The sequence below is a fragment of the Bos mutus genome, chromosome 14 (assembly GCF_027580195.1).
Source record: "Bos mutus isolate GX-2022 chromosome 14, NWIPB_WYAK_1.1, whole genome shotgun sequence".
NCBI lineage: Eukaryota > Metazoa > Chordata > Mammalia > Artiodactyla > Bovidae > Bos > Bos mutus.
Window position 1 is genome coordinate 29,847,303 of NC_091630.1, and position 26,231 is coordinate 29,873,533.

At 35.0% G+C, this 26,231-nt stretch overlaps 1 protein-coding gene across 3 annotated transcripts in view; it reads right to left on the minus strand.

The window, feature by feature from the left end:
* Positions 1–26,231, minus strand: part of CSMD3 (CUB and Sushi multiple domains 3) — a 1,469,470-nt gene that overhangs the window by 22,292 nt on the left and 1,420,947 nt on the right. For all 3 annotated transcript variants that reach the window (XM_070382828.1, XM_005887888.2, XM_005887887.2), the window contains 5 exons: positions 20,570–20,743; positions 18,715–18,788; positions 8,137–8,248; positions 5,694–5,873; positions 2,954–3,019 (listed from right to left, as the gene is read on the minus strand). In XM_070382828.1, coding sequence (XP_070238929.1) covers positions 2,954–3,019; positions 5,694–5,873; positions 8,137–8,248; positions 18,715–18,788; positions 20,570–20,743 — 606 coding nt within the window. The remainder of the gene's footprint in view (positions 1–2,953; positions 3,020–5,693; positions 5,874–8,136; positions 8,249–18,714; positions 18,789–20,569; positions 20,744–26,231) is intronic.

The following is a 26,231-nucleotide window of genomic DNA, read 5'->3' on the forward strand; positions in this document are numbered from 1 at the left end:
CCATTACCCTGGAGAAGGAAATGGCAACCGACTCCAGTATTCTTGCTTTGAGAATTCCATGGACAGAGGAGCCTGGCTGGCTACATCCATGGGCTTGCAAAGAGTTGGACACAACTGAGCTACTATCACTCATGACCATTGGTTCAGTGATGACATCTATCCATCTCATCTTCTATCACCCTCTTTTCCTCCTGCCTTCAATCTTTCCCAGGGTCTTTTCCAATGAGTCAACTCTTCAAATCAGGTGGCTAAAGTATTGGTGCTTCAGTTTCAGCATCAGTCCTTCCAATGCATATTCAGGACTGATTTCCTTTCTGATTGATTGGTTTAATCTCCTTGCTGTCCAAAGGACTCTCAAGAGTCTTCTCCAGCACCACAGTTTGAAAGCATCAACTCTTTGGTGCTCAGTCTGCTTTATAGTCCAACTCACATCTGTAAGCTTTGACAAAACCATAGCTTTGACTATATGGACCTTTATCAGCAAAGTGACGTCTCTGCTTTTTAATATGTTGTCTAGGTTTGTCATAGCTTTTCTTCCAAGGAGCAAGTGTCTTTTAATTTCATAGCTGCATTCACCATTCACAGTGGTTGGAGCCCAAGAAAATAAAGTCTGCCATGTTTTTCATTTTTCCCCCATCTATTTGCCATTTAGTGATGGGACTAGATGCCATGATCTTAGTTTTTTGAATATTCAGTTTTAAGTCAGCTTTTTTACTCTCCTATTTCACCTTCATCAAGAAGCTCTTTAGTTTCTCTTTGCTTTCTTCCACATTAGGATGGTGTTATCTGCATATCTGAGGTTATTGATATTTCTCCTGGCAATCTTGATTCCAGCTTGAGCTTCATCCAGTCCAGCATTTTGCATGATGTACTCTGCATATAAGGTGAATAAGAACTGTGACAGAATACAACCTTGATGTACTCCTATACCAATTTTGAACCAGTTACTGTTCCATGACCAGTTTTAATTGTTGCTTCTTGATTTGCATACAGATTTCTCAGGAGGCAGGTTAAGGTTGTCTGGTATTTTCTGTTATATAGTATTAATTTATTCAATATATTCTCTAGTTATCACATTTCCTTTTGAAATGTTATTTAATTTTTGTTCCTTTCTTGATCAATCTTACCAGGAAACTTTCACTTTGAACATTTTTTTAAAAGAACTACCTTTGGCTCTGTTGAGATTATTTTATCTTCAGATATTTTTGGTTTATTTGTTCATTTATATTATATTGAATTCTGCTTTATTTTTGTCATTCCATTATACTTTTTATATATTCTTAATAGGACATTAATCAATTCTGAGGCTTTTTTTTCTTCTAATATAAAGGTTTAAAGCTTTATATTTCCTTCACATCTTTACCTCTGCTAGTCCCCAAGTTTTGATATTTAGATTTTTCAGCATAATTAAGCTCTCTTGCTATATTTTCCATTTTGATTTCTTCCTCAATTCATAAATTATTCATTAGTATTCATTTTGTTCTTAATTTCCAAACACTGAGGCATTTAAAAAAATTATCCATTTTCTTATTGACTTTGAACTGTGTCATGGTCAGATAAGACTAACTTTGCTTTGAAATTTATGTAGATTTATTTATTTCTTGATATATGATCAATTCTCATAGCTTTCCCATGAAATTTTAAAGAAAATATATATTATTTCATTGATTGATGAGAAATATTTATATGTATATATATTATACCACTCCATGGGGTTGCAGAGAGTTGGACATGACTGAGCAACTAACACTTTTTAAAAATATTATATCACACATATTAGGTTTTTGCTTAGTTCTTCCATATGCTTTAAAAAAAACTGTCAGCTTGAATGGTGGATACTGGCCATATTTTGCTGAAGACAGTCTAGGGTTATACGCTATGTGCTGGAGCTATTATTCTGAGCACCCTTCTGGCTCCCAGAGAAAGCATCTTTCTTGGAGAGTTCTGGGCATTGATTGACCATTCTGGTTTTCTGATTCCATGAAATGCCTTCTCTCTTATGATGACATATTCATTGGTTACTTTAGAGAAATTCAGTTTGTTTTCACTGACTGTTGAAAAAAATAAGTTTTTCAGACTGATTTTTTTTTTTTTTTTGTAGGCAGTCCAGTTTTACCATATGTACACTGAGAACTTCTGAAACCAACAAATATCACATTCTAACATCGTACCTGGCTAATTACAACTGGACCAAATCTATTTCCAAGGTAAAGATTAGATGCTGAGGCTTTAATTCTATGTGTAGCTTTTCATTTCTACCATGTAAATATAATAGTTACTAATATGTTAAAAAGCAGGTCTCATATACTGAGGCCCTACCATGAGCTAGGCACTTTGTACTTCATTTCAATGAAGTTCGTTCATATTAATCTAATCATTATTATTATTTTTTTGTACAGATAAAGAAATGGAGGCCCAGGTGTAGAAAGTATCTTTTCCAGAGTCTTAGGGTAGGCAGTGTATAAAATGGGAATTACATTATGGTTGTAGAACTTCAAGTTCCCTATGTTTAATGATTAAATAATTTTATTTTTAAATCAAATCATTGAAAATAAACTGAACAAGTTCTAGAAGTTGGTAAACTTTTACTCTCCAAGTGTATTTGGTTCCTTCTTTAGAAAAATTATATTTAAAAATTATATATAAGCCTCATTTTGATTTTAGTATTTTAAATAAAACATTGCCATTATTTTATAGCTATTTGCAGATATTCTTGAAGGGAAATTTCATAGAGAGAACTATACAAAATATTTTTGGAATATTAACATGTCACAGTATTACACTGCTTGAAGTTCAACATCTGATCATATACATTTTTAAATTTCAAATTCAAAACAGTAAAATGCACCATTTTCCCATGTTGAAATATAGTTTTCTAAATAAATGGTTGTCACTTTGTCAATGAACACCTTTAGAAACCATGACTACTAGAAAAGCATTTGAAAGGACTAACCACTTAGCTTTGGGCTGGGTGTTCCAAGTGCAGGTCTAGGATCTTTCACCAATATTTTGGAACCAGCTATGAAAAGAAACAAAAACGTTTACAAAATTTAATATAATTAATAACACACATACACAGACACACACATACACAATGTGATGCCTTGTCAATTTTATTCTCTGACATATCATAACTTTCTCCAAAATGTTCTGTTCACTATAGCATCTCAGTCCCCACTCAACATTACTGTTGTACAGCTAACAATTTTAATAATTATCTTCATTAGAATCCAGTGTGGCAAAGAGAATATTAGTGCTACCTTAGCATTTTTGCATCCTATTTCTTATTTTAAAGGCATAAATCAACACGGAAATAATTGATTCCAACATTGAAGCTGAGGGCTAAGGGTATGTTCCTATTGCTTAAAGACAAATAATTTGGATAGGTTTCATGTTTAGGAGTTAAAAACTATAGGGAATTCACTGGTGATCCTGTGGTTAGTACTCAGCTTCTTTATAGGCCAGGCCCAGGTTCAATCCCTGGTCAGGCAACTAGGATCCCACAAGCTCTGTGGCATGGCCAAAAAAGAAAGAGGAATAAAAACTGAATTAAAAAAATTGTTAAGGTATCCCATGGTGTCATAAGAAATCAACTAGACTCAAAAGTAAAGACTTAGAGTTTCAAGCCAAACCAAAATGAGCCCAGAATCATGTGAGGTGCTGAATATCTGCAAAGTTGAATCAGCTGTGATATGCAGTGCTTGTGGACCTGTAAAGACGTATATCTTTTACCTAAGAGCAATGTAATGTCTTTAAAGGCTTTACAGAGAAGTTATTTGGGTGAACATCACCTTGGCTGAAAGATAGAGAACAATTTGGAAACAAGTAGGTATCGATTTGGACAGAGAAATTAGAAGGCCATTTCAGTAGTCTCAGTAGAGATAATGCTGAGTTAAACTGCTGTAGTAGTGATGATAAACTGAGAAGTGGATAGATTTTTTTGTTTAAAGCTACTCAAATTCTGGTGGACTTAAAGGGACAGGAAGATGTCAAAGGTGATTACTAGATTTCTATTTATTATGTGATGATGGTACCACTAAGTTAGGGAACATCAAGAGACAACAATGGTGAAGGGAAATTGATGAGTTTGTATTTGCATGTATTATTTAAATATCTTTGAGAAATTCAAGAAGCAATATCATGTAAGCAATTGAAAATATAAGTCTGGGACTAAGAGCAGATATATGAGCTAGAAATATTAATTTGTAAATAACCTTCTTAGAGGAGACTAAGTCATTGGCTTGAATGAATTGGATCACCTAGGGAGAGAACATTGAGTGAAAGGAAGAGAAAACAAAGAACTGAGCTTTAGAAAAGATAGATAGAAAACATTAAGCTTAAAAAGGAAATGGAGAATGTGTAGCCAAAGATTTGAGGAGATAAAATATTTATTTATTCAACAAATACTGATTAAACACTTTTCACATATAAGGCACTGCAAGTGTTCAAAATTAAACTTGTAAATACATTGACAAAGTTTCTGGCTTTTTTTTTTTTTAGCTTATATTCTAGTTGGAAAAGGGCAGATGAAAGGATAGGAGAGTGGAGAAAGACAATGACAAGTGAATAAAAGAATAAGATCTCACATAGAAGGGATTTCTATCATGAAAAAACTTTGGAAAGAAAAGAAATCTGTAGTGCCCGACAGAGGCAAAGAGAGTGAAACATTTCACAAGGAGGTCATTCACATTTGTGAATGCTTCAAGACATCAAGAACTAAAGGCCTGAAAAAAATGTATTGATGACTTTATTAAGAATTCTAGAAAAACTTATTTTATTCCTTCTTCTGGAAACTGTTTTTCCTCTCTTAAACTCATTATATCTTGTCCAGATGGAGACTGTCCTGATCGAGTAAAGCAGCTACAGGTAAACACATCACCTAGATATGGTCAAACTGTCATATAACCCTGACTGAGAAATGAATTTGGAGACTGATTATATTAAAAACTGTGACAATCAGACTTCTGGATACTGCTTTCCTAACCGAATTTGGGGAAAGGCTTTCTATCAGATTTACTCTACCAGAAGGATATAAACTCAGGAATGCTGGGAGCAATTTTCAGTACTGAAGTGCGTTGAATATTGTATGTTCCAAATTCATGTTCACCAGGAACCTCAGAACATGACCTAATTTGGAAACAGAGTTTTTGAAGATGTAAAAAGGTGGGAATCTTGAGGTGACATATTACTGAGATAATCCTTAAATCCAATGACTGCTGCTTTTCTAAGTGAGGAGGACATGCAGAGATACATCGGAAAAAAGGCCATACGAAAATAGAAGCAGAATTTAGGAGGCCTTTAGGAGCCAAGCAATGCCAGGGATAGCAAGAAGCCATAGGAAGCTAGGAAAAGGTAAGGAATGATTCTTCCCTAGAGCCCTCCGAGGATACAGGGCCTTGCTGACACCTTGAGTTTGGGTTTCTGGCCTCAGAACTGTGAGAGAATAAATTTCTATTCTTTTAAGCCATCCAGCTTACAGTACCTTTTTATGGTGGCCCTAGAAAACTAATACACTTACTGTGAGCAGAGAACTAGGAAAAGTAATAAAGGTAAGAAGAAAAAAACAGAGCATGAAATGACTGCATCACTACTACTTTTGTTCCTAAGTTAATTATTTTTTTTCTCTCTTATATCTGAGGAAAGCCAAGTCAGTACAAAATCTTCTGCTGCCAGCTTTTATAGAGAAAGCTTACCTTCACAAACAGGAACTTTTCCAGTCCAGGTGTTATCAGATCTACACACTCTATGTTCTGTTCCACCAGCTAAGAAGAAGCCAGGCTGGCAGGTATAAACTAATGTATACCCATGGGATGGAAGGTCCATTCCTACTACATTTGCATGAGCAGGAGTTTCTGGCTGTTTACAGCTGTGGGCTATGTTAAATAAAGGAAAAAAAATGTTCAGTTTTACAGACATGTTAAAAAATTTTGAGATTGGAATCATTATATATTTTTATAGGTATGTTAACGCCTTTATACGGGCTTCCTTGGTAACTCAGTAGTAAAGAATGAGCCTAATGCAGGAGATGCAGGTTCAGTCCCTGGATGGCCACCCATTCCAGTATTCTTGCCTGGGAAATCCCATGGACAGAGGAGCCTGGCTCTTTTATGGGGTCGTAAAAGAGTCAGACATGACTTAGGGACTAAACAATAGCAATGCCTTTATATAAATATACTTTTAGATATTCCAGTGCATCAAGGGAAGCTTATCAAGGTAAATGTAAATGTTTTCACAGACTAGCATTTTCTAAACAATCATCTCTGGAACACTGGTGGATGTTAAAAAATAAATAGAGAAAAAATAAAAGATGTATTTTGGAGAGTCAGTATATATTAGCATTTTAAAGAATCTATTAACTCCTGCAGTAAGATAACTCTTAAAGTTTATCAAACTCAGATTTTCTGTACCAGTTTAGGAAATATTATTTTGTAATTTTTCATTTACTATATTTACTTAAATTAAAAGGTATGTTTTCTAAAGTTAAATTCAGTAACAATTCAATATGTTGCTTTGCTAGTAATAATCCTAATGTAGAAAGTACAACTTAATAATTTTTTACACATGGCATTTTCTGGCCATATTTTGGGTCCATATGCTAGCAGTAATTTTTCATTCATTTGATTTTTTTGTCTCCTTTCCTCCATGGTTTTACCCATTACTAAATCTCTGTCTTAACTCCACTATTTCACTTATGACACTACTTGACCCTGCCCCTCAGTTTACCTGTTTTGTGTCTTATGATAACCACCACATTCTTAGTCAGAAAGAGATGCTATGAAGACTTCTCTTGCTAAACAAGACATATCTAATCATGTGTTCATGAATACAGACCCTGTCTGAGAAAGAATGTTCTGTGGACAAATTTGTTTGGAAAATAATTTTTGCATTCTTTTCTTAGTGGAGAAACAACTAAACTGTAAATAATATCTAATATTTTAACACATGTAAAAAATAATGTTATATGGATTATATTTAATACAACTCAGTTAATAAAAGTCCATTCTCATTAGGGAAATAAACACAAATAGTCTGTTTCTGCTATATTCTTAACCCTAATTATGCACATATTAGAAATTCTGATATGCTCTGCAGTAACAGAAGCTACTTAATTTTATTTAAGTCATATGCCAAGTGCAGGTCTCCAAAGAATCTTGGTTTACTATGAAAGGTCTAGTCACATCCCACACAGCTGTTCTAAAGTACGTACACACTGTAAGAAATTCTCTTTTAGGGAATTTTGCTGTATTTAAGTATAAGTCAGCCAGGCATGTGACATGACTTCTCAGTGGAGTGTTCCACTGCTTTTCAGTAAACTGTGGATCCACATAAACCCCCATTATTATTTGGATGATTCTGACAGGGACAGAGTAAATTCGCAGGACTTATTTGGACTTCAGGAAATCCTAAAAGCTAGATGTCATTCTGATTAGTATTTCTATTCCTGCTTACTCTTTATTTTTCTCCCCACCCAAAAAAGATGGAGGAAGAGATTAAAATGAGGAAGTAAGAGGGCGGGGGGGGGTGGGGGGGGAAGGATAACTCACCAGCTAAAATTTATTTCTAACTATAATTCAAAAAAGATGGTTTACTAATCTTTTTTCTTATTCAATCTGGTTAGAACGTTCTTCCAACTTATGGTCAGTGCACATTTAGAAGCTTAAGGAAATTCTAAGCAATATTCAATGATTTGGTTAAGGTATACATGCATATTTCTTTTCATGGATGTTTCTAGCTTTACTCAGGTTCTCAGAGAGTTTAACAAAAAAGCAAAAAAAAGATTGAGTCGCTATGTTGGAGCCTCCTATATCTCACAGTACTTCAGATTCATAGGTACAATTCTATGAACTAAAAAATCATCATTATCTAAAATCACCATGTGACCAAACTGAACACAGTTACAAGAGCTTTTCAAAAAGAACACAACTGTTCCCTGTGCCTTCTGGCTTCTTGAAAAATAATGCTCCTCACCGGGCACGGGGGTATGCTATAGTAATAACACTATATATGTGAATTATGTTTTATAATAACCTAGAAATAATGTGACTCACCATTTACATGGACATAAATTTATTTTCACACTTGGAAAATAATGCACATAAAGTCTTATCCCTTATAAGTATAATTTCTTATGCTTACGTATGCACTCAGGCTGAATTCCACTCCATGTGAGGTCAGGAAGGCAAGTCCGTGTTGTAGACCCTTGAAGAAGATGTCCTTTTTTGCAGTGGAACTGCACAACACTTCCCACCTAAAGCAAATTACAGACAAAAAACAAATATTCCAGTGTAACTTCAAATGCAGCAACAGACAGAAAAAATAAAAAAAAATATGGATGACAAAATGCTTTCAAAAGAAATTCTGAATGGTAGAGGTTGGAAGAAAATGGAAATCTGATTTAAAGTAAACATGGGGAAAAAAAGACCAAAGAAAAAAAGTAACAGATCTCTGTGTACATTCAGCATCAAATGCTTGAATATAATGTATACACAGAAGTCAAACTTTTTGCCATTGTAATTTGAAGAAAATTTGTAAGATGCCAAAAGGTCGATAAGCTATATATAAACATAAGATAGACAAACAAAGAGTTAAATAAAGATATATACATGAAGATGGACAAAGACATATGCAGAAATAAAGATAACTAAAAACATAAGAGGCAAATGAATATGGAGGACAGTAAATTCAATATGAGATTAGACATGAAGGTGTTTACTGAAGGTTGTATTGGTAACAGAAAAATACAATGGAAGACGTTATTTGCTCTAAGCTTTTAGAGTTAGTCGCTCAGTTGTGTCTGACTCTTTGCGACTCCATGGGCTCACTAGGCTTCTCCGTCCATGGGATTCTCCGGGCAAGAATACTGGAGTGGGTTGCTATTCCCTCCTCCAGGGGATCTTTTAAGGGATATTCAACTTGTATAAATATATAGAACAAAGGTTCTCAAGGTGGGGTCCCAGACCAGCAACTTCAGCATCACCTAGGAACTTGTCAGAAATAGCAACTCTGGAATCTTAGCAACCAGTTATTTGTGATTTAACAAGTCCTCCAAGAGATTTTGGATAAGGCAATGGCACCCCACTCCAGTACTCTTGCCTGGAAAATCCCATGGGCGGAGGAGCCTGGTAGGCTGCAGTCCATGGGGTCGCTAAGAGTTGGACACGACTGAGCGACTTCACTTTCACTTTTCACTTTCATGTATTGGAGAAGGAAATGGCAACCCAATCCAGTGTTCTTGCCTGGAGAATCTCAGGGATGGGGGAGCCTGGTGGGCTGCCGTCTATAGGGTCGTACAGAACATGGACACGACTGAAGTGACTTAGCAGCCAAGAGATTTTAATGAACATTGAAGTTTGAAAACAACTGATATAATAGTAGAAAAGATAATATTAAGAGAAAATACATAGTGGTTAAAACATATACCATGATATTAATAGTTTAGGAAAAAAGAGGACTTTTGGTTAGTTAACATGGATAATTTACACAGTGAACTGGGGATTTGGGAGAAAAGTGGTAAACAAAGAGATACAGCTGAAAAAGAAAATAGATCCCAGAGGCATGTATACTTGGCTTTAACTTTGATCTTACTTGAATAAGTTCTATCTCCTCTTTGAAACTTAATTCTCTATATAAAAGTGAAGATGATATTATTTAATTTGAGATATAAGGATTAAATAGAATATATTCACTCCATATAGGCATGGGACATAAATTTTAAATAAATTCCAGCAGTAATTATTAGAACAGAGATATAATCAGTTTCTGAAGAATCTCAAATAGCAGGCTATAGTGTTTGAATCTCTCAAATAAAAACATAAAATTGCTAAAGCTTTCAGAGCAACTAAAATTTCTGTAGAAAATAATATTTTTTAAAAATTAAACTAGCCACGGTATGGGGAAACCACAAAACAGAAGAATGATGAACAGTAATTCTAATTATGAAGCTTGTGTTGCCATTTTAGATTTGAGTGGATAAAGTTTGACCAACTTGTGGCAACAGACATAGAAAGGAGGTTGTTTACTTAAAATATATTACAGGGAGAAAATACCAGGATTTATTAAGGAATTAGAGACAGGAGAAGATAAGGATTATTAGAGTCTGCCACTTCAGCCTTCCCCACTGTGTGGAGTCTGAAAATGTTCAATTGTTGCCTTAAGGCTTTTCATATTGAGACCAGCTATATTCCACCATCTTCATATTCTTGATATTAGCAAGAATTATGCTACAAACAAAACATTCAGTTCCAATAATCATTCTCATAACAGCCTTTATCCTTCCAGTTTTCTCATATAATGTCTTCCATTACAGCCTCATCTCTGCATCCAGGAAATTTCTTACCCTCTTAAAGCCTGATTTTGTCCAGTGCTACTATACTGCTCTACTCCAGGGAGCACTTTTCATGCTGTATTCAATATGTGCTAAGTTGCTCAGTCATGTCTGACTATTTGTGACTGACCCTATGGACTGTAGCCCACCAGACTCCTATGTCCATAGAATTCCCCAGAAGAATACTGGAGTAAGTTACCATTTCCTTCTCCAGGGAATCTTCCGGACCCAGGGATTAAATCTGCACTGACGTGTCGATTCTTTACCACTGAGACACCAAATCCTTCAAATTATGCTCCAGAGCATGCCATTCATATACTCCCTGAAGTTGTACAATATGGTGCTACAGATTTTTTACTTCCTTGTGTGATTTATACACCTGATCATATAGACTTGGCAATTTTGTTCTTTTGTAAGGCCAGCTCTCCAAAAACCATCACCTCAATCAACCCAGCAATATTATTTTAGCTAAATCTCAGTTAATGGCCACCCTTCACCCATAAATCTCCCCTCTTAATCTACCATTTTACTTCCTAAATTTTTCTGAAACTGTCCCCTTCCCTTTTCTCCACATATACAACTTATTTCAGTCCTTGACATTGATTCTCAATGATTCTCCAACTTTAGCAGATATCTTAATCACCAGAAGGGCTTTTCCAAACAAAGAGCTGAGCCTCCCTCAGGAATTTCTGACTAAGTAAATCTGGGGGAGATTCCTAAATCCACATTTCCAAGTTCCTAGGTAATATTGCTGCTGCAGATCAAGGACCAAACTTTGAAAATTACTATTATAGCCAATTATAATAATCATCTAACCTGTCTCCACTTCTCTAATCTTGACCATGTTAAATTTATTTTTCACTTGGAAGTTAGAGTGATTTGTTCAACATGAAAGTTCGACTTTAACATTATCCTTTTTAAAATCTTTACGGGCTTATCCCTCAAAAGATAAAGCTACACCATGCTAACTTGACTTATAAAAGCCTCCATAATCTGATCACTAGCCATCTCTCTAGCATCACCATTAACCACTTATTTTACTCAGATTGTGCTCGTATAATATTGAACTTTTGCAGTCCCCATAATGCATGCATGTTTTGACACTGTTCCTTCCACATGGTATGTATTTCCAAACTAATTTTTTCTTAGATCTTACCTTAAAAGATTTAGCTCAGATAAAGTTTCTAGAAAGCTCTCCTTGCAGTAAACAGATCAGGAAAACTGTCTCTTATGTGCTTCCATAGTTCCTTTCATTTTTATCAGTGTTATCAACCTATCCTATAAAATACTCTCTTCCATTTGACCCACACACCAAAACAGCTTCTCTCAGCCAAGGGTTCTATGTTATTCACCACCATATATCAAGAGCTCGGGAGTCTTGAAAATGTTGGACCAACTAAAGGGATGGGGACTAATGACTTAGTATAAAATTATTTGACTACTTAAAAAGGTTTAACAAGTCTATCGGGTTCTTAAAATGCAGTGATATCCTTTCCATAATTTAATAAAGTTAAATCATTATTTGTTCTTTGAAAAGTACATTTGGGTTATTTCAGCAACCTTTATATTAGTAAGGAATGAGAAACATGATGGATTACATTCTTTTTTTTAAACTTGTAAGGCTTTTTCCTAACATCTGTAATCTTTTCTGAAGTCATAATAAATACTGATTTATATATTAACCAGATACCATAGAACTAAAATCTACAGTTTTTCCATACATCATTAACACATTTAAATAGTAAAATTTTTGTCAAATTCACAAATATCTGGTGGTGGTGGTTTAGTTGCTAAGTCCTGTCTGACTCTTGGAACCCACAGACCGTAGCCCGCCAGGCTCCTCTGTCCATGGGATTTCCCAGGCAAAAATATTGGAGTGGGTAGCCATTTCCTCCTCCAGGGCATTTTCTCGATCCAGGGATCAAACCATGGTCTCCTGTATTGCAGGCGGACTCTTTACCGAATGAGTCACCAGGGAAGCCCCACAAATATCTACACCAAATATTTAATAGATCTAGAATTACACAGATTTAGAAACTGATTTTTATTCAGAATTTGTTACACTCAAATCAACCATCAAAATATTCTCTAGAGACTTCCCTGGGGGTCCACTAGTTATTATTCCATACTCTCAGTGTAGATCACATGGGTTTGATTCCTGGGTGGGGAATTAGGATCTGGCAAGCCACAGTGCAGCCAGAAAAAAAAAAAAAAAAAAAAAACTAAATATTTCAAAATGCTCTAAACATATTATAAAATGTTTTCTAAATATTACTGAATTTTTAATTAATAATTTTCCAGAGATCAATACACTTAATTGTATATTTTACATATCTCTGCATCCTTTTCCAACTTGCCATGTAAATTCCCTTCTGACTATAAATAATTTCTAACATAAATAACTTGAAAATTTGTAGAAAAACAGTTCAGTTTAATCGCTCAGTTGGTTCCAAGTCTTTGAGACCCCATGAATTGCAGCACGCCAGGCCTCCCTGTCCATCACCAACTCCTGGAGTTCACTCAAACTTATGTTCATCGAGTCTGTGATGCCATCCAGCCATCTCATCCTCTGTTGTCCTCTTCTCCTCCTGCCCTCAATCCCTCCCAGCATCAGAGTCTTTTCCAATGAGTCAACTCTTCGCGTGAGGTGACAAGCATCATAAAATTTTTTCCATTATATAATTCTGAAAATTCTTGTAAAATAATTTATGAACAATTTTCTTACCAATATTTACTAATACAAGTGTTATGTGTATAAGTAATTATATATAATGCAAGAATTAATTTTAAAAATTATTTTTATATCAAGATTTTTTAAAATCCATATCATTTTAATTGCAGTTAATGTTTAAATAAAATTTTCTTTAAATTGTTTCAAATTAGTATGTTGTTTGCAAATGCATTGAAAATTATGATATATCTAATTAGTAAGTATGACTTATCTTCTTTAACTCTTTATTCCCTCTTTTAAATGTTGTATATTGGTGTTTTTTAGTATTTTTATAGTTATATTAAACATTTTGCCCAAGGAAAATTGAGGCAGCTTCTAATAAAATTTTGATAAATTAAAATTAACAAAATTGAAGTAAAAAGACAAAGTCATAAAAACAAAAGGATAACACATATGTTTAAGATGCTTAAGATGCAAGGGATTTTCACTGAGCATCAATTTTGGGCCCTGAGAAAAATTGAATTAAGGTGTTTTAAGAATTTTTATTCAAAATAATCAGAATATTTTAATTTTAAAAGTTTAATTTTACTCTTTTGCTTTAAAATTCATGTTATGATATTCACCATTTAATGTAACAAAACACTATGTAATATTCAATGTACTTATGTACTTATTTCAATTACAAACTGGAATTCATATATAATTGCTACAGTTGTTTTGTTTTTTTATTTTAGAAGAGTCATTTAATCTAAAAATCATACTTCCACATATTTTGTAGGGATCATCACATAAAGTAACCAAACGTAAGAAAGGCAAGTTTTAGAGGCAACTCAACAGACCTTATATTTCTTTATAGAGATGCAGGGAACTCCATGGTGGTCCAGTGGTTAGGACTCCTCACTATCACTGCGAAGAGTCTAGGTTCCATCCCTGATCAGGGAACTATTCCACATGCTGTAAGGAATGGCCCCAAAAAACCCAAACCAAAACACAACCAAAAATTCAAATTTCCTCAATATGGCTTGCCTTTATCTATTTGTCCACTTCTAGCATTATTTTCATGATTGCAGCCATGAAATTAAAAGATGCTTACTCCTTGGAAGAAAAGTTATGACCAACCTAGATAGCATATTCCAAAGCAGAGACATTACTTTGCCAACAAAGGTCCATCTAGTCAAGGCTATGGTTTTTCCAGTAGTCATGTATGGATGTGAGAGTTGGACTGTGAAGAAAGCTGAACACCGAAGAACTGATGCTTTTGAACTGTGGTGTTGGAGAAGACTCTTGAGAGTCCCTTGGACTGCAAGGAGATCCAACCAGTCCATTCTAAAGGTGATCAGTTCTGGGTGTTCTTTGGAAGGAATGATGCTAAAGATGAAACTCCAGTACTTTGGCCACCTCATGCAAAGAGTTGACTCATTGGAAAAGACTCTGATGCTAGGAGGGATTGAGGGCAGGAGGAGAAGGGGACAACAGAGGATGAGATGGCTGGATGGCATCCCAACTCGATGGATGTGAATCTGGGTGAACTCCGGGAGTTGGTGATGGACAGGGAGGCCTGGCATGCTGCAATTCATGGGGTCGCAAAGGTTCGGACACAACTGAGCGACTGAACTGAACTGAAGTGAGCGTTACTTTCGGAGAAGGCAATGGCAACCCACTCCAGTTCTCTTGCCTGGCAAATCCCATGGACAGAGGAGCCTGGTAGGCTGCAGTCCATGGGGTCAATAGGAGTGGGACACGACTGAGAGACTTCACTTTCACTTTCATGCATTGGAGAAGGAAATGGCAACCCACTCCAATATTCTTGCCTGGAGGATCCCAGGGATAGGGGAACCTGGTGGGCTGCCGTCTATGGAGTCGCACAAAGTTGGACAGGACGGAAGCGACTTAGCAGCAGCAGCAGCATTACTTTATGACCAATCCTGGATGATCACAAATAGTTGATCATGTTGTCTTTAGTTGATTATTTCTGTCTCCCTACTCCTCAGTTGTGGATGCTTTTTAGTCTCGTAGTCAAGACAGAGCTTTTCATCAAGGATATTTTGGTAGGGTTAAATATCCAAGTGTTAAATAACTTAGAATTAAATATCTAAAAGTCAAATTAAAAATACTTTATAATACCTTTACATAACATGTCCTAAATCAATATAATGTGTCTTCTAAATACCAGAGCTCAATTTAGAGTAATAAGCAGTTAGCAAAATATTTGTGTTTGGTATTTCCTCCATAATTAATCTGGACATTGCATCAATCATTTTGACAGCAATTTTCCTTACTAGCTAAAATTGTTCCAAGTAACAATATTTTAGATAAAAAGAGAAATTACTTTTAATACTTTTTTTTCTAATGCTAGAGTGTTTGACATCCCTTACAAGAGATATATTCCTATATTTTAATAATTATATCAATGTCCAAAAATCTACTACATAAATCTTTATAGAAAAGGAGAATGAACAAATAAACATATTAAAAATAAAATTAAGAAACGCAGAGTGCTTCTGTAATTCATAACTTTCCCTTTTCTCCTGCCCCTCCTAGAAGTGGGCTAACCACAGCTATGATTTTATTTAACTCACTACCGGTCACTTGATCAGACCAGAGATAGATACAAAAGTTGGAACATTTTGATTCTGTCTCTGGATATCTGAAACTGAGATCAAGACAATCTTGCTGTATATGCTGCTACTGCTAAGTTGATTCAGTCGTGTCCGACTCTGTGCAACCCCATAGACAGCAGCCCACCAGGCTCCCCCTTCCCTGGGATTCTCCAGGCAAGAACACTGGAGTGGGTTGCCATTTCCTTCTCCAATGAAGGAAATGAAAAGTGAAAGTGAAAAGTGAAAGGGAAGTTGCTCAGTTGTGTCTGACTCTTTGAGACCCCATGGACTGCAGCCTACCAGCTCCTCCGTCCGTGGGATTTTCCAGGCAAGAGTACTGGAGTGGGTTGCCATTGCCTTCTCCGTATGTGACTGAGATGTAAATAGAAACGATATACATTTTGCCATATGGCCAATCTACAGAGAAAGAAAATGAAGTATATAAATGCAGAGTAATGGAAGAGACTTAGTACTGTCGTCCAGTTCCTAGATTTTAGGCTTGATGAGTCTCACCCAGATCTCTTTTCTTGTGGCCTGGGACAAACCTACACATGGCTTATAATGTCTTTAGTTTTAAGCTAGTTCAAAATAATTCTTCTTGTAAGCAAGGGTTTTCATCAACTGCTAGCTATACCTTTTCTAGTTATATAAGACCATATTTATTTGCTACCCACCAATAAATTGATATTAGAATTACATAACATTTTTTATTCTGTTAGCTCTACATAGGTTTAGTAAACATAATTTACATATAAATATATATAATAAGTATATATACAGACATACACATATATCTGCCATAAATGTGTAAGAAAGTTGACGTCCATAATTTAACATACTTAGTATTTCATTTCTAATTTTCATAGAGATTAGTATAAATATACATATAGATTTTAACATATCTTAAATCTAGCCTATTCATATTTATCTAGAGAGAATATAATGATCTAATATATGTTTAATATCTAAATAATAGTTTAACTTTGTGAAAACATTTTTCAGTGATTATAATAGAATTCTTAAAATGCAGAGTGAATGATTCTATTCATTTTAATGGATGACTATTCTAAACTTGGGAGAAGGCAATGGCACCCCACTCCAGTACTGCTGCCTGGAGAATCCCATGGATGGAGGAGCCTGGTAGACTGTAGTCCATGGGGTCGCTAAGAGTCGAACACGACTGAGAGACTTCCATTTCACTTTTCACTTTCATGCATTGGAGAAGGAAATGGCAACCTACTCCAGTGTTCTTGCCTGGAGAATCCCATGGATGGAGAAGCCTAGTATGCTGCAGTCCACGGGGTCGCACAGAGTTGGACATGACTGAAGTGACTTAGCAGCAGTGGCATTCTAAACTCAATTCTATTCATTTCTATTATTTCAAAGGGTATTTACTAAAAAAGGACACAGATTCTTTAGAAAGCCATCTGATTTAGTGTATAGACACTAACACCGAAATTCTGTATTCTATAAAAATACTGCCATTGACCTGCTTTGTTTTGTTTCAGTTTATTGGCTTATATAATGAGGGTTAATGCTATTTAGCTAGTTGCTTATTTTTCATGATCTCGATCAGTTGATAAACATTTTATGGAGATATGAATCTAAAGTTTTCTGAAATCATCAACATAATAGAGACCAAGACACTTCTTTACACTTTTGTGTTACTTCGACAACCTGAGGCAAACAGGAAGAATTGGAAAAACTATCAAATCAATGTTCATACTGTGCCTGAACTGTAGATAAATGATAACTATTTTTAGCAACAGAAATATGGCACCTTTGATGAGCACTTCCTTTAGAAATAGATGTTCCTCAGGTTCACACTGAATTTCACAGAAAATAGCACAATTTAGAAAACCCTGTGACACAAGGCAATTGGGTAACCTGTAAATTGGCTATTTTCTTTTGGAATCAGTATGCACTATCGCTCCCCTATGGCCCCTATAATGAAAATGTTCCTGAATCTCTACATAAAATCTAAACTGGAATAAGAAAAGAAAAGAATGTCAGCCACATACGATTGGACATGTTAAAGTACTCTAACAATCCAACTATGTGTTGTGGAATAATAGGTTATGGTTAAATTATATTTTCAGAAATATTCCACATCAATGATAATGTTTAAAATTATTTTAGTATTATATATATATATATAAAATAAGAAAAAATCTTTTAGTCTTATCGCCTTACTAACCACATTTTTATGCATTTGTTAACTCTAACTCAGAAGTTTCTCTTTAAACCTCTTTCATCTACACTTTTCCTCACTGTCTCCATATTTCTTGTAGATTTTACTCATTTACTCCCTCACTTAATATATCTCTTACCTATAAGCTAGTGCTTATAGATTTTTCTATGCTCACAGGTCTCTCCAATTTTTCTCTTACTTTATACTCATGGTCAGTCAGGCTATATCTTGAGGCATATATTTCTTTTAACTTCCTATTATTTTCACTCTTTTTTTGGCTGTTGCCTTTTTAAAAATGTGTTTATGAATGCAGATATAAGCATGACTCTTTTTCTACTTGCATGAACAGGATCTGTGCCCTGAACCAAATAAGCCTTTTGATCTAGTTTTATATTAAATGAAAACATTTATTTAAAGTACACACTTGACGAATAACTTAGGCAAGAAAAAGACAAATACAATATGATCTCACTTACATGTAGAATCTAAAAAAATAAACAATGACAACAACAGTATAAATCCAAACTCGCCTAAAAAGAGATCAGATCTGTGGTTACCAGAACAGTGGGCGGGGGGGTGGGGGGTGTGGCAGAGAATTGAAGGAAGGTAATCAAAAGGTACAAACTTCTAGTTATAAGAGCAATAAGTACTAGATATGTAATATACAATGATGAGTATATATAACACTGTTGTATTATATACAGGAAAGTTCTTAAGAGAATAGGTCCTAATAATCATTACAAAGAATTATTTTCTTTTTTGCTTTTTTAATTGTATCTGTGTGAGAAATGGATGCCAACTAATACAACTGCAGGAATCATTCCCAATATGTATGTCACACCATTGGGCTGTACACTTTAAATTTATATAATAATATATATCAGTTATATCTCAATAAAACATGAAAAAATAATAACAAAGTACCTACTTGAAATCCAAATGTATTGTTCTGAGATCCATGACGTGGCACGCCTGGATTGTCACATGATGTACGGGTGGGTTCTAAAATAAAAGAAAATATTATTTTTCTTAAAATAAAAAGTGTAATATTCCTTTAAAACATATAGGTTTATTTAAATGTATATTTATCCTATGTAAAATAATTTTAAGAGATCTAGGGTTTCATGAAAGGGTCCTGGTAATAATAAACAAAAAAAATCTAATAAACATCTCCATGAACAGAAACTTGCTAATCTTAAAGCCAAAAACTCAGGTATAATACTGCAGTTTATACAAATTATGCAATCCATGAACTTTGAACACTTCTAATATAAAAGCATTTGACATCCAACTAACTCTGGTAATAAAAAGTTAAAGGAAAATGAAGGATATGAAAGAGGACCACATGCATAAAACATTTGCTTAGGGATTTTTCTAAGAATTAATCTCAAGTAGGGTAATAGTGCCTTTAAGAAATAATTTATTACACGACTTAGTTATTTGCATTTTCACTGACACCTGTAAGAGAGTCAAACACAAAAATGGTAGGGCTGATAGCCCCTGAGTTGGCTAGCTTGTATGACAGAATTTTTCATAAGTTTACTCAATGTGAAATTTAATTTTAGGAGAAAAAGGAACCCTAAATACACTATTGGTGTGAATATAAATTGGTACAGCTGCTATTTAAAAACTAAAAATAAAACTACCCTGTGACTCAGCAATTTCAATCCTGGGTGTATACACCCCACAAACTAAAGCACTAATTTGAAAGATATTCACAGCAACATTATTTACAATTGCCAAGATACTGAAGCGACCAACAGATGAATGGATAAATAAGATGTGATATACATATATATGAATGAAAATCTGCCATTTGTAGCAACATGGATGGAGTTGGAGGGTATTATGCTGAGTGAAATAAATCAGAGAAAGAAATACTGTATGATACCGCTTATATGTGGATTCTAAAAAAAAAAAAAAAAAAAAAAAAAACAGTAAATATAACAAAAAAGAAGCAAACTCACAGATGTAGAAGACAGTCTAGTGGTTACCAGTGCAAAGAGGGAAGGAGGGAGGGACAAAAGAGGTGTAGGGAATTAAGAGGTGCAAACCATTATGCATAAAATAAACTAAGAAGATACATAGTACAACATGGGAAATAGAGCTAATATTTTATAACTGCACATGAGTATAACCTTTAAAAATTGTGAATCACTATACTAAACACCTGTAACATATAATTTTGTACATCAACTATATTTGAATGAAAAAATAAGACAATAAAAACACACAAAAATTAGGATTAGAGCAATGTACTTAGAACCATTTGAAATCAATATACCTTTGTAATATTTTTGAAGCAAGTTTAATTTCATTTGAGTATGCTTTATTAACTGCAAAGAGTCAAACACGACTGAGCAACTGAACTGAACTGATACAAATGTTAGTACTTCATGATAGTAATATGGAAGCTTTTTTCATTTTACTGGTAAACAGGAAAACTATTTTAAAAGTACTAAAGTAATAAATGTTTAATAATATTAAGTTTCAGTGCCTTACAATGGCTTCTATGTTTTACATTTTTGTTTTTCATATTTGCTGCTGCTGCTGCTAAGTCACTTCAGTCATGTCTGACTCTGTGCGACCCCATAGACGGCAGCCCACCAGGCTCCTGAATCCATGGGATTTTCCAGGCAAGAGTACTGGAGTGGGGTGCCATTGCCTTCTCCGTTTTCACATTTAGCCAACTATAATTTATAGGATAAAGTAAATCATTAAATGTCATTACTAGCTATTAATTCCAAAATTACTGAGCACTGTCCATCTTTCATTAATATTACCTATGCAGTGAGGTGATGAACCACTCCAAGTGCCATCTGCTTGACATATTCTGGTGCTAGATCCCACTAATATGAAAGGAGAATTGCAGCTGAATGAAACCTCTGACTGGTATATAAAGCTTTTGCCTTCTCTTTTTCCTTGGGCAGGTATACCAGGGTCACCACAAAATTTTGCTATAAGTGAAAAGAGAGACAATTGTACAATGATTTAAATTCATCAGAGTTAACGGTTTAGAAAAGTAATAAAAATAATTGGAATATTGCACTAAAGTGACATGGAATCCATGTTAATCTATTCCAATGAAAATACTTTTAGCTTTTGTCTACATGAATAAATGCTTAATATTCAGCTCAGCATTATTGCTGAGGTTTTAAAAATTTTTTTTTCCACCTAGTAGACCAGCATAACAGTTAATAGATTTTTAAAAAATTTTATCTTGACCAGAATCAAACCACATATTTGTACATGTAGGCTACAAAATTGGAGTATATATTTGAAAAGGATGGGACTCACAAATAGCTCTATCAGAAACAAACAAACATAATAGTCTAGGATGTACCCTGCAGATTGCTCTATATTTTTCAGTGTATATAAAAGATGCAGGTACTTGTTTCATAGATATGTGTTCTGTTGAACACCTGGGTCATGTATCCTAGTATCCTGCTGTCTCCCTCTTCAAAATATAGTGCATGTGTAGTGGTAGTGGTGGGTGGGTGGGATGCGTGTGAGTGTTTTTTAAAGAGAAAAGAAGGTCATTAGAATCCAAATTCATGCAAAAACAATCTCAACATTCTGCAGCCATTGAAAAGATAAACTTGACAGCAGTTCTAAGCAAACTGATTAGATGACTCCATTCAACACATATTTTTAAAGTACTAAAAACAGACACTATTCTTAGTAACTTTAGGTGCTTGCACTGATTGATAAACAGACTAAGGTTCCTGCACTTGTGAAGTTTATGCTTTTGTGAAGAAAGCAAACAGTAAACATAATTAATAAGTACAAATGATAGTATGTGGGAAGATAATAAGTCCCATGAGGAAAAATAGTGTGGGAGAAGGAGATCAGGACTGTATTGTGGACGTGATAGATGGGGAAGAGTAGTAGTAGACTTTAATAAGGTAGATGGCTGTCTCTCACTGAGAAAAGTTTTGGAGGGAAAAAAAAACAAAAAACAAAAAAACATCTCCTCCGTTTATATCTCAAGACAGAACATTACAGTCAGAGGAAAGAGCATTGCCAAAGCCCTCTGCTGGGGCAAATCTAGCATGCTAGAGGAAGAGCAAGACCATTGAGGCCGGAGCAGCAGTGTAGTACAGGATGAGATCAGACGACTTCAGAGCCAATAGACATCCAGGCAAAGCACATACTGCGTATTTTCAATTTTAAAACTGTAGTAAAAAATAAATAACATGTAATTTTTTATTTTAACTGTGTTTAAAAATTTCATTGCTATCAGTTATTTTGTAATTATTTTATAACCTACTTTTGAAGTGTTTCTCATTCATATTTCTGCTGAGTTATTCAACAACAAAAAAAGGAGATATGTAACCACATAAACTTCTCAATCTTCCCCTCGCATCCCCCATATCATTCCATCTATTTTCTACCTTTATATTTTCATGTACTAAACCAAATAACTATCAGTGTTTGGATGGAAACCTAAGACACAGGGTTTATTTTCAAAAGGCTTCAGTTTACCTTGATACAAACTTTAGGATAAAAAAGGCATAGCTTGAACAGAAATAAAGAGAAAAGATTTTCCTCTTCATTAAATACCTAAAATGATTGAATGTGACTCTTCAATGGATAGGAGAATTGTCTCTTAAGTAAACTTTCTCTGAATTGAAATTTATACTCTGCCATTTACTAGTAAGAGACCTTGAAGCCACTCAGTCCTGTCCAACTCTTTGTGACCACATGGACTGTAGCTGGCTCGGCTCCTCTGCCCACGGGATTTTCCAAGCAAGAATACTGGAGTGGGTTGCTATTCTTTTCTCCAGGGGATCTTTCTGAACCAAGGATCGAACCTGGGTTTCCTGCATTGGTAGGCAGATTCTTTATAGTCTGAGCTACCTGGAAAGCCAACTTTAGGTAGTGCAGTAATATCAAATCTTGTTTTAATTACATAAGTGTCTATTTTATTTATCCCATTTTAAATAATCACCCAAAGAGTTTTTTAATTTATTTGGGGTAAAATCTTCTTAAAAATTTTTTTAACCTTATTGAAATGATATATAGGCCTTTCTTATTTTTCTCCACGTTTTTGTTGATATTCTTAATTGCTCTTATTAGCATCTGTAATGCCCATTGAGAAGGCCTCAAGGAAGCTTCGAAACCGTTTTCTCGTTCAAAAGAGATTCCTTAAAAAACTGGAAATAGAACTGCCTTATGACCCAGCAATACACTGCTGGGCATACACACCGAGGAAACCAGAATTGAAAGAGACACGTGTATCCCAATGTTCATCGCAGCACTGTTTATAATAGCCAGGATATGGAAGCAACCTAGATGTCCATCAGCAGATGAATGGATAAGAAAGCTGTGGTACATATACACAATGGAGTATTACTCAGCCATTAAAAAGAATACATTTGAATCAGTTCTAATGAGGTGGATGAAATTGGAGCCTATTATACAGTGAAGTAAGCCAGAAAGAAAAACACCAATACAGTATACTAATGCATATATATGGAATTTAGAAAGATGGTAATGATAACCCTGTATGAGAGACAGCAAGGAAACACAGATGTATAGAACAGTCTTTTGGACTCTGTGGGAGATGGAGAGGGTGGGATGATTTGGGAGAATGGCATTGAAACATGTATAATATCATATATGAAATGAATTGCCAGTCCAAGTTCGATGCGTAATACTGGTTGCTTGGGGCTGGTGCACTGGGATGACCCAGAGGGATGGTACGGGGAGGGAGGAAGGAGGAGGGTTCAGGATGGGGAACACGTGTATACCTGTTGTGGATTCATGCTGATGTATGACAAAACCAATACAATGTTGTAAAGTAATTAACCTCCAATTAAAATAAAAAAATTTATATTTGAAAAACAAAGAAAATATACCAAATTATTAAAAAAAAATTTCTTAGGTTACTTTGACTTTGTTTAATAGGAACCAACAAAATAGTTATTTACAATGAGAGCCCTTCATATTTAATAATTTGTTAGTTTCTCTAATTTTAAAAGGATCCATCATTTATATAAACAAACACACATACACTAGAACAACCTAGAAAGATACATAATAGAAAAACCTAGGAAGATCAGATAGGATGCTTACATCAAAGACTTTAGGCCATGAAATAGAGCAGCTGGTCCCTAAGTGGCAGAGTTACCCAGTGTCTATACAATTTGATCTCTTTCTCTGAACTCAGGTGTCATTATCTATTAAAATGTCATAACTAAACATGCCTACCCAGGAGTTCTGCTATATGTATGTAAAGCAACTGGGTCAAAGTCAGCCTTATTATATTTGGATATCTTATATATCCAATATATAACTTATATAATATAGCCTTATTGAATTTTGGATACAATTTAAATGTCTATGGTATTTTATTAGTATTTGTGTTTTAATAGATCCCAAAATAAAACATTATGTTGAGAAACAAGATTTTTTTCACTCATACCAAACAAACTTTACCATAAACTCAATTCTGTAATATTCTCTTGTGTCTATCTGTTCTGAAGTAACTATTGAATAGTTACTAATATATAATATAGTTTCACTTAGAACACATTGGTCTATTCTTAGATGATCATTAACATGAATCAGAATTTCAAGGGTCAATTTGTGTGACTCAACCTTGAGGCTTGGAACACATTATTCTACTAGATCATGTTTACTAGAAACAGCTTGTTTAGATGTTGCATAAATTTCAGTCTAATAGATCACAACTGCTGAGGTACACTAGTTTTATCTCTCATGCTAAATAAAACTGGTTAGTATACTCTCTGCAGCAAATGTGATACAAATGATCTGATGGGCCAGCAAATGGTGGTATTCCCTGCCTAGTGTTTTCAATCACTTAATAGTAAGCTCTTCAAATAAACTATCCTGTTTATGATTGGCCTTTTGAAATGACAAATTTTAAACATAGTTTATTTTTTCCACTTTTCAGTTACACGTAGAGCTCTTACATTTCATTTTAAGAGATCCTTTCTTACTCCAAGGTCATTTAGGTAGTCTTATAATCAATGTCACAGTAATCCAAGTCTATGCCCCAACCAGTAACACTGAAGAAGCTGAAGTTGAACAGTTCTATGAAGACCTATTAGACCTTTTAGAACTAACACCCCAAAAAGATGTCCTTTTCATTATAGGGGACTGGAATGCAAAAGTAGGAAGTCAGGAAACACCTGGAGTAACAGGCAAATTTGGCCTTGGAATACGGAATGAAGCAGGGCAAAGACTAACAGAGTTTTGCCAAGAAAATGCACTGGTTATAATAACACCCTCTTCCAACAACACAAGAGAAGACTCTATACATGGACATCACCAGACGGTCAACACCGAAATCGGACTGATTATATTTTTTGCAGCCAAAGATGGAAAAGCTCTATACAGTCAGCGAAAACAAGACCAGGAGCTGACTGTGGCTCAGATCATGAACTCCTTATTGCCAAATTCAGACTGAAATTGAAGAAAGTAGGGAAAACCACTAGACCATTCAGGTATGACCTAAATCAAATCCCTTATGATTATAAAGTGGAAGTGAGAAATAGATTTAAGGGCCTAGATCTGATAGATAGAGTGCATGATGAACTATGGAATGAGGTTTGTGACATTGTACAGGAGACAGGGATCAAGACCATCCCCATGGAAAAGAAATGCAAAAAAGCAAAATGGCTGTCTGGGGAGGCTTTACAAATAGCTGTGAAAAGAAGAGAAGCGAAAAGCAAAGGAGAAAAGGAAAGATATAAACATCTGAATGCAGAGTTCCAAAGAATAGCAAGAAGAGATAAGAAAGCCTTCTTCAGCGATCAATCAAAGAAATAGAGGAAAACAACAGAATGGGAAAGACTAGAGATTTCTTCAAGAAAATCAGAGATACCAAAGGAACATTTCAGGCAAAGATGGGCTCGATAAAGGACAGAAATAGTATGGACCTAACAGAAGCAGAAGATATTAAGAAGAGATGGCAAGACTACACAGAACTGTACAAAAAAGATCTTCACGACCCAGATAATCATGATGGTGTGATCACTGACCTAGAGCCAGACATCCTGGAATGTGAAGTCAAGTGGGCCTTAGAAAGCATCACTACGAACAAAGCTAGTGGAGGTGATAGAATTCCAGTTGAGCTATTCCAAATCCTGAAGGATGATGCTGTGAAAGTGCTGCACTCAATATGCCAGCAAATTTGGAAAACTCAGCAGTGGTCACAGGACTGGAAAAGGTCAGTTTTCATTTCAATCTCAAAGAAAGGCAATGCCAAAGAATGCTCAAACTAGTGCACAATTGCACTCATCTTACACGCTAGTAAATTAATGCTCAACATTCTCCAAGCCAGGCTTCAGCAATATGTGAACTGTGAACTTCGTGATGTTCAAGCTGGTTTTAGAAAAGGCAGAGGAACCAGAGATCAAATTGCCAACATCCGCTGGATCATGGAAAAAGCAAGAGAGTTCCAGAAAAACATCTATT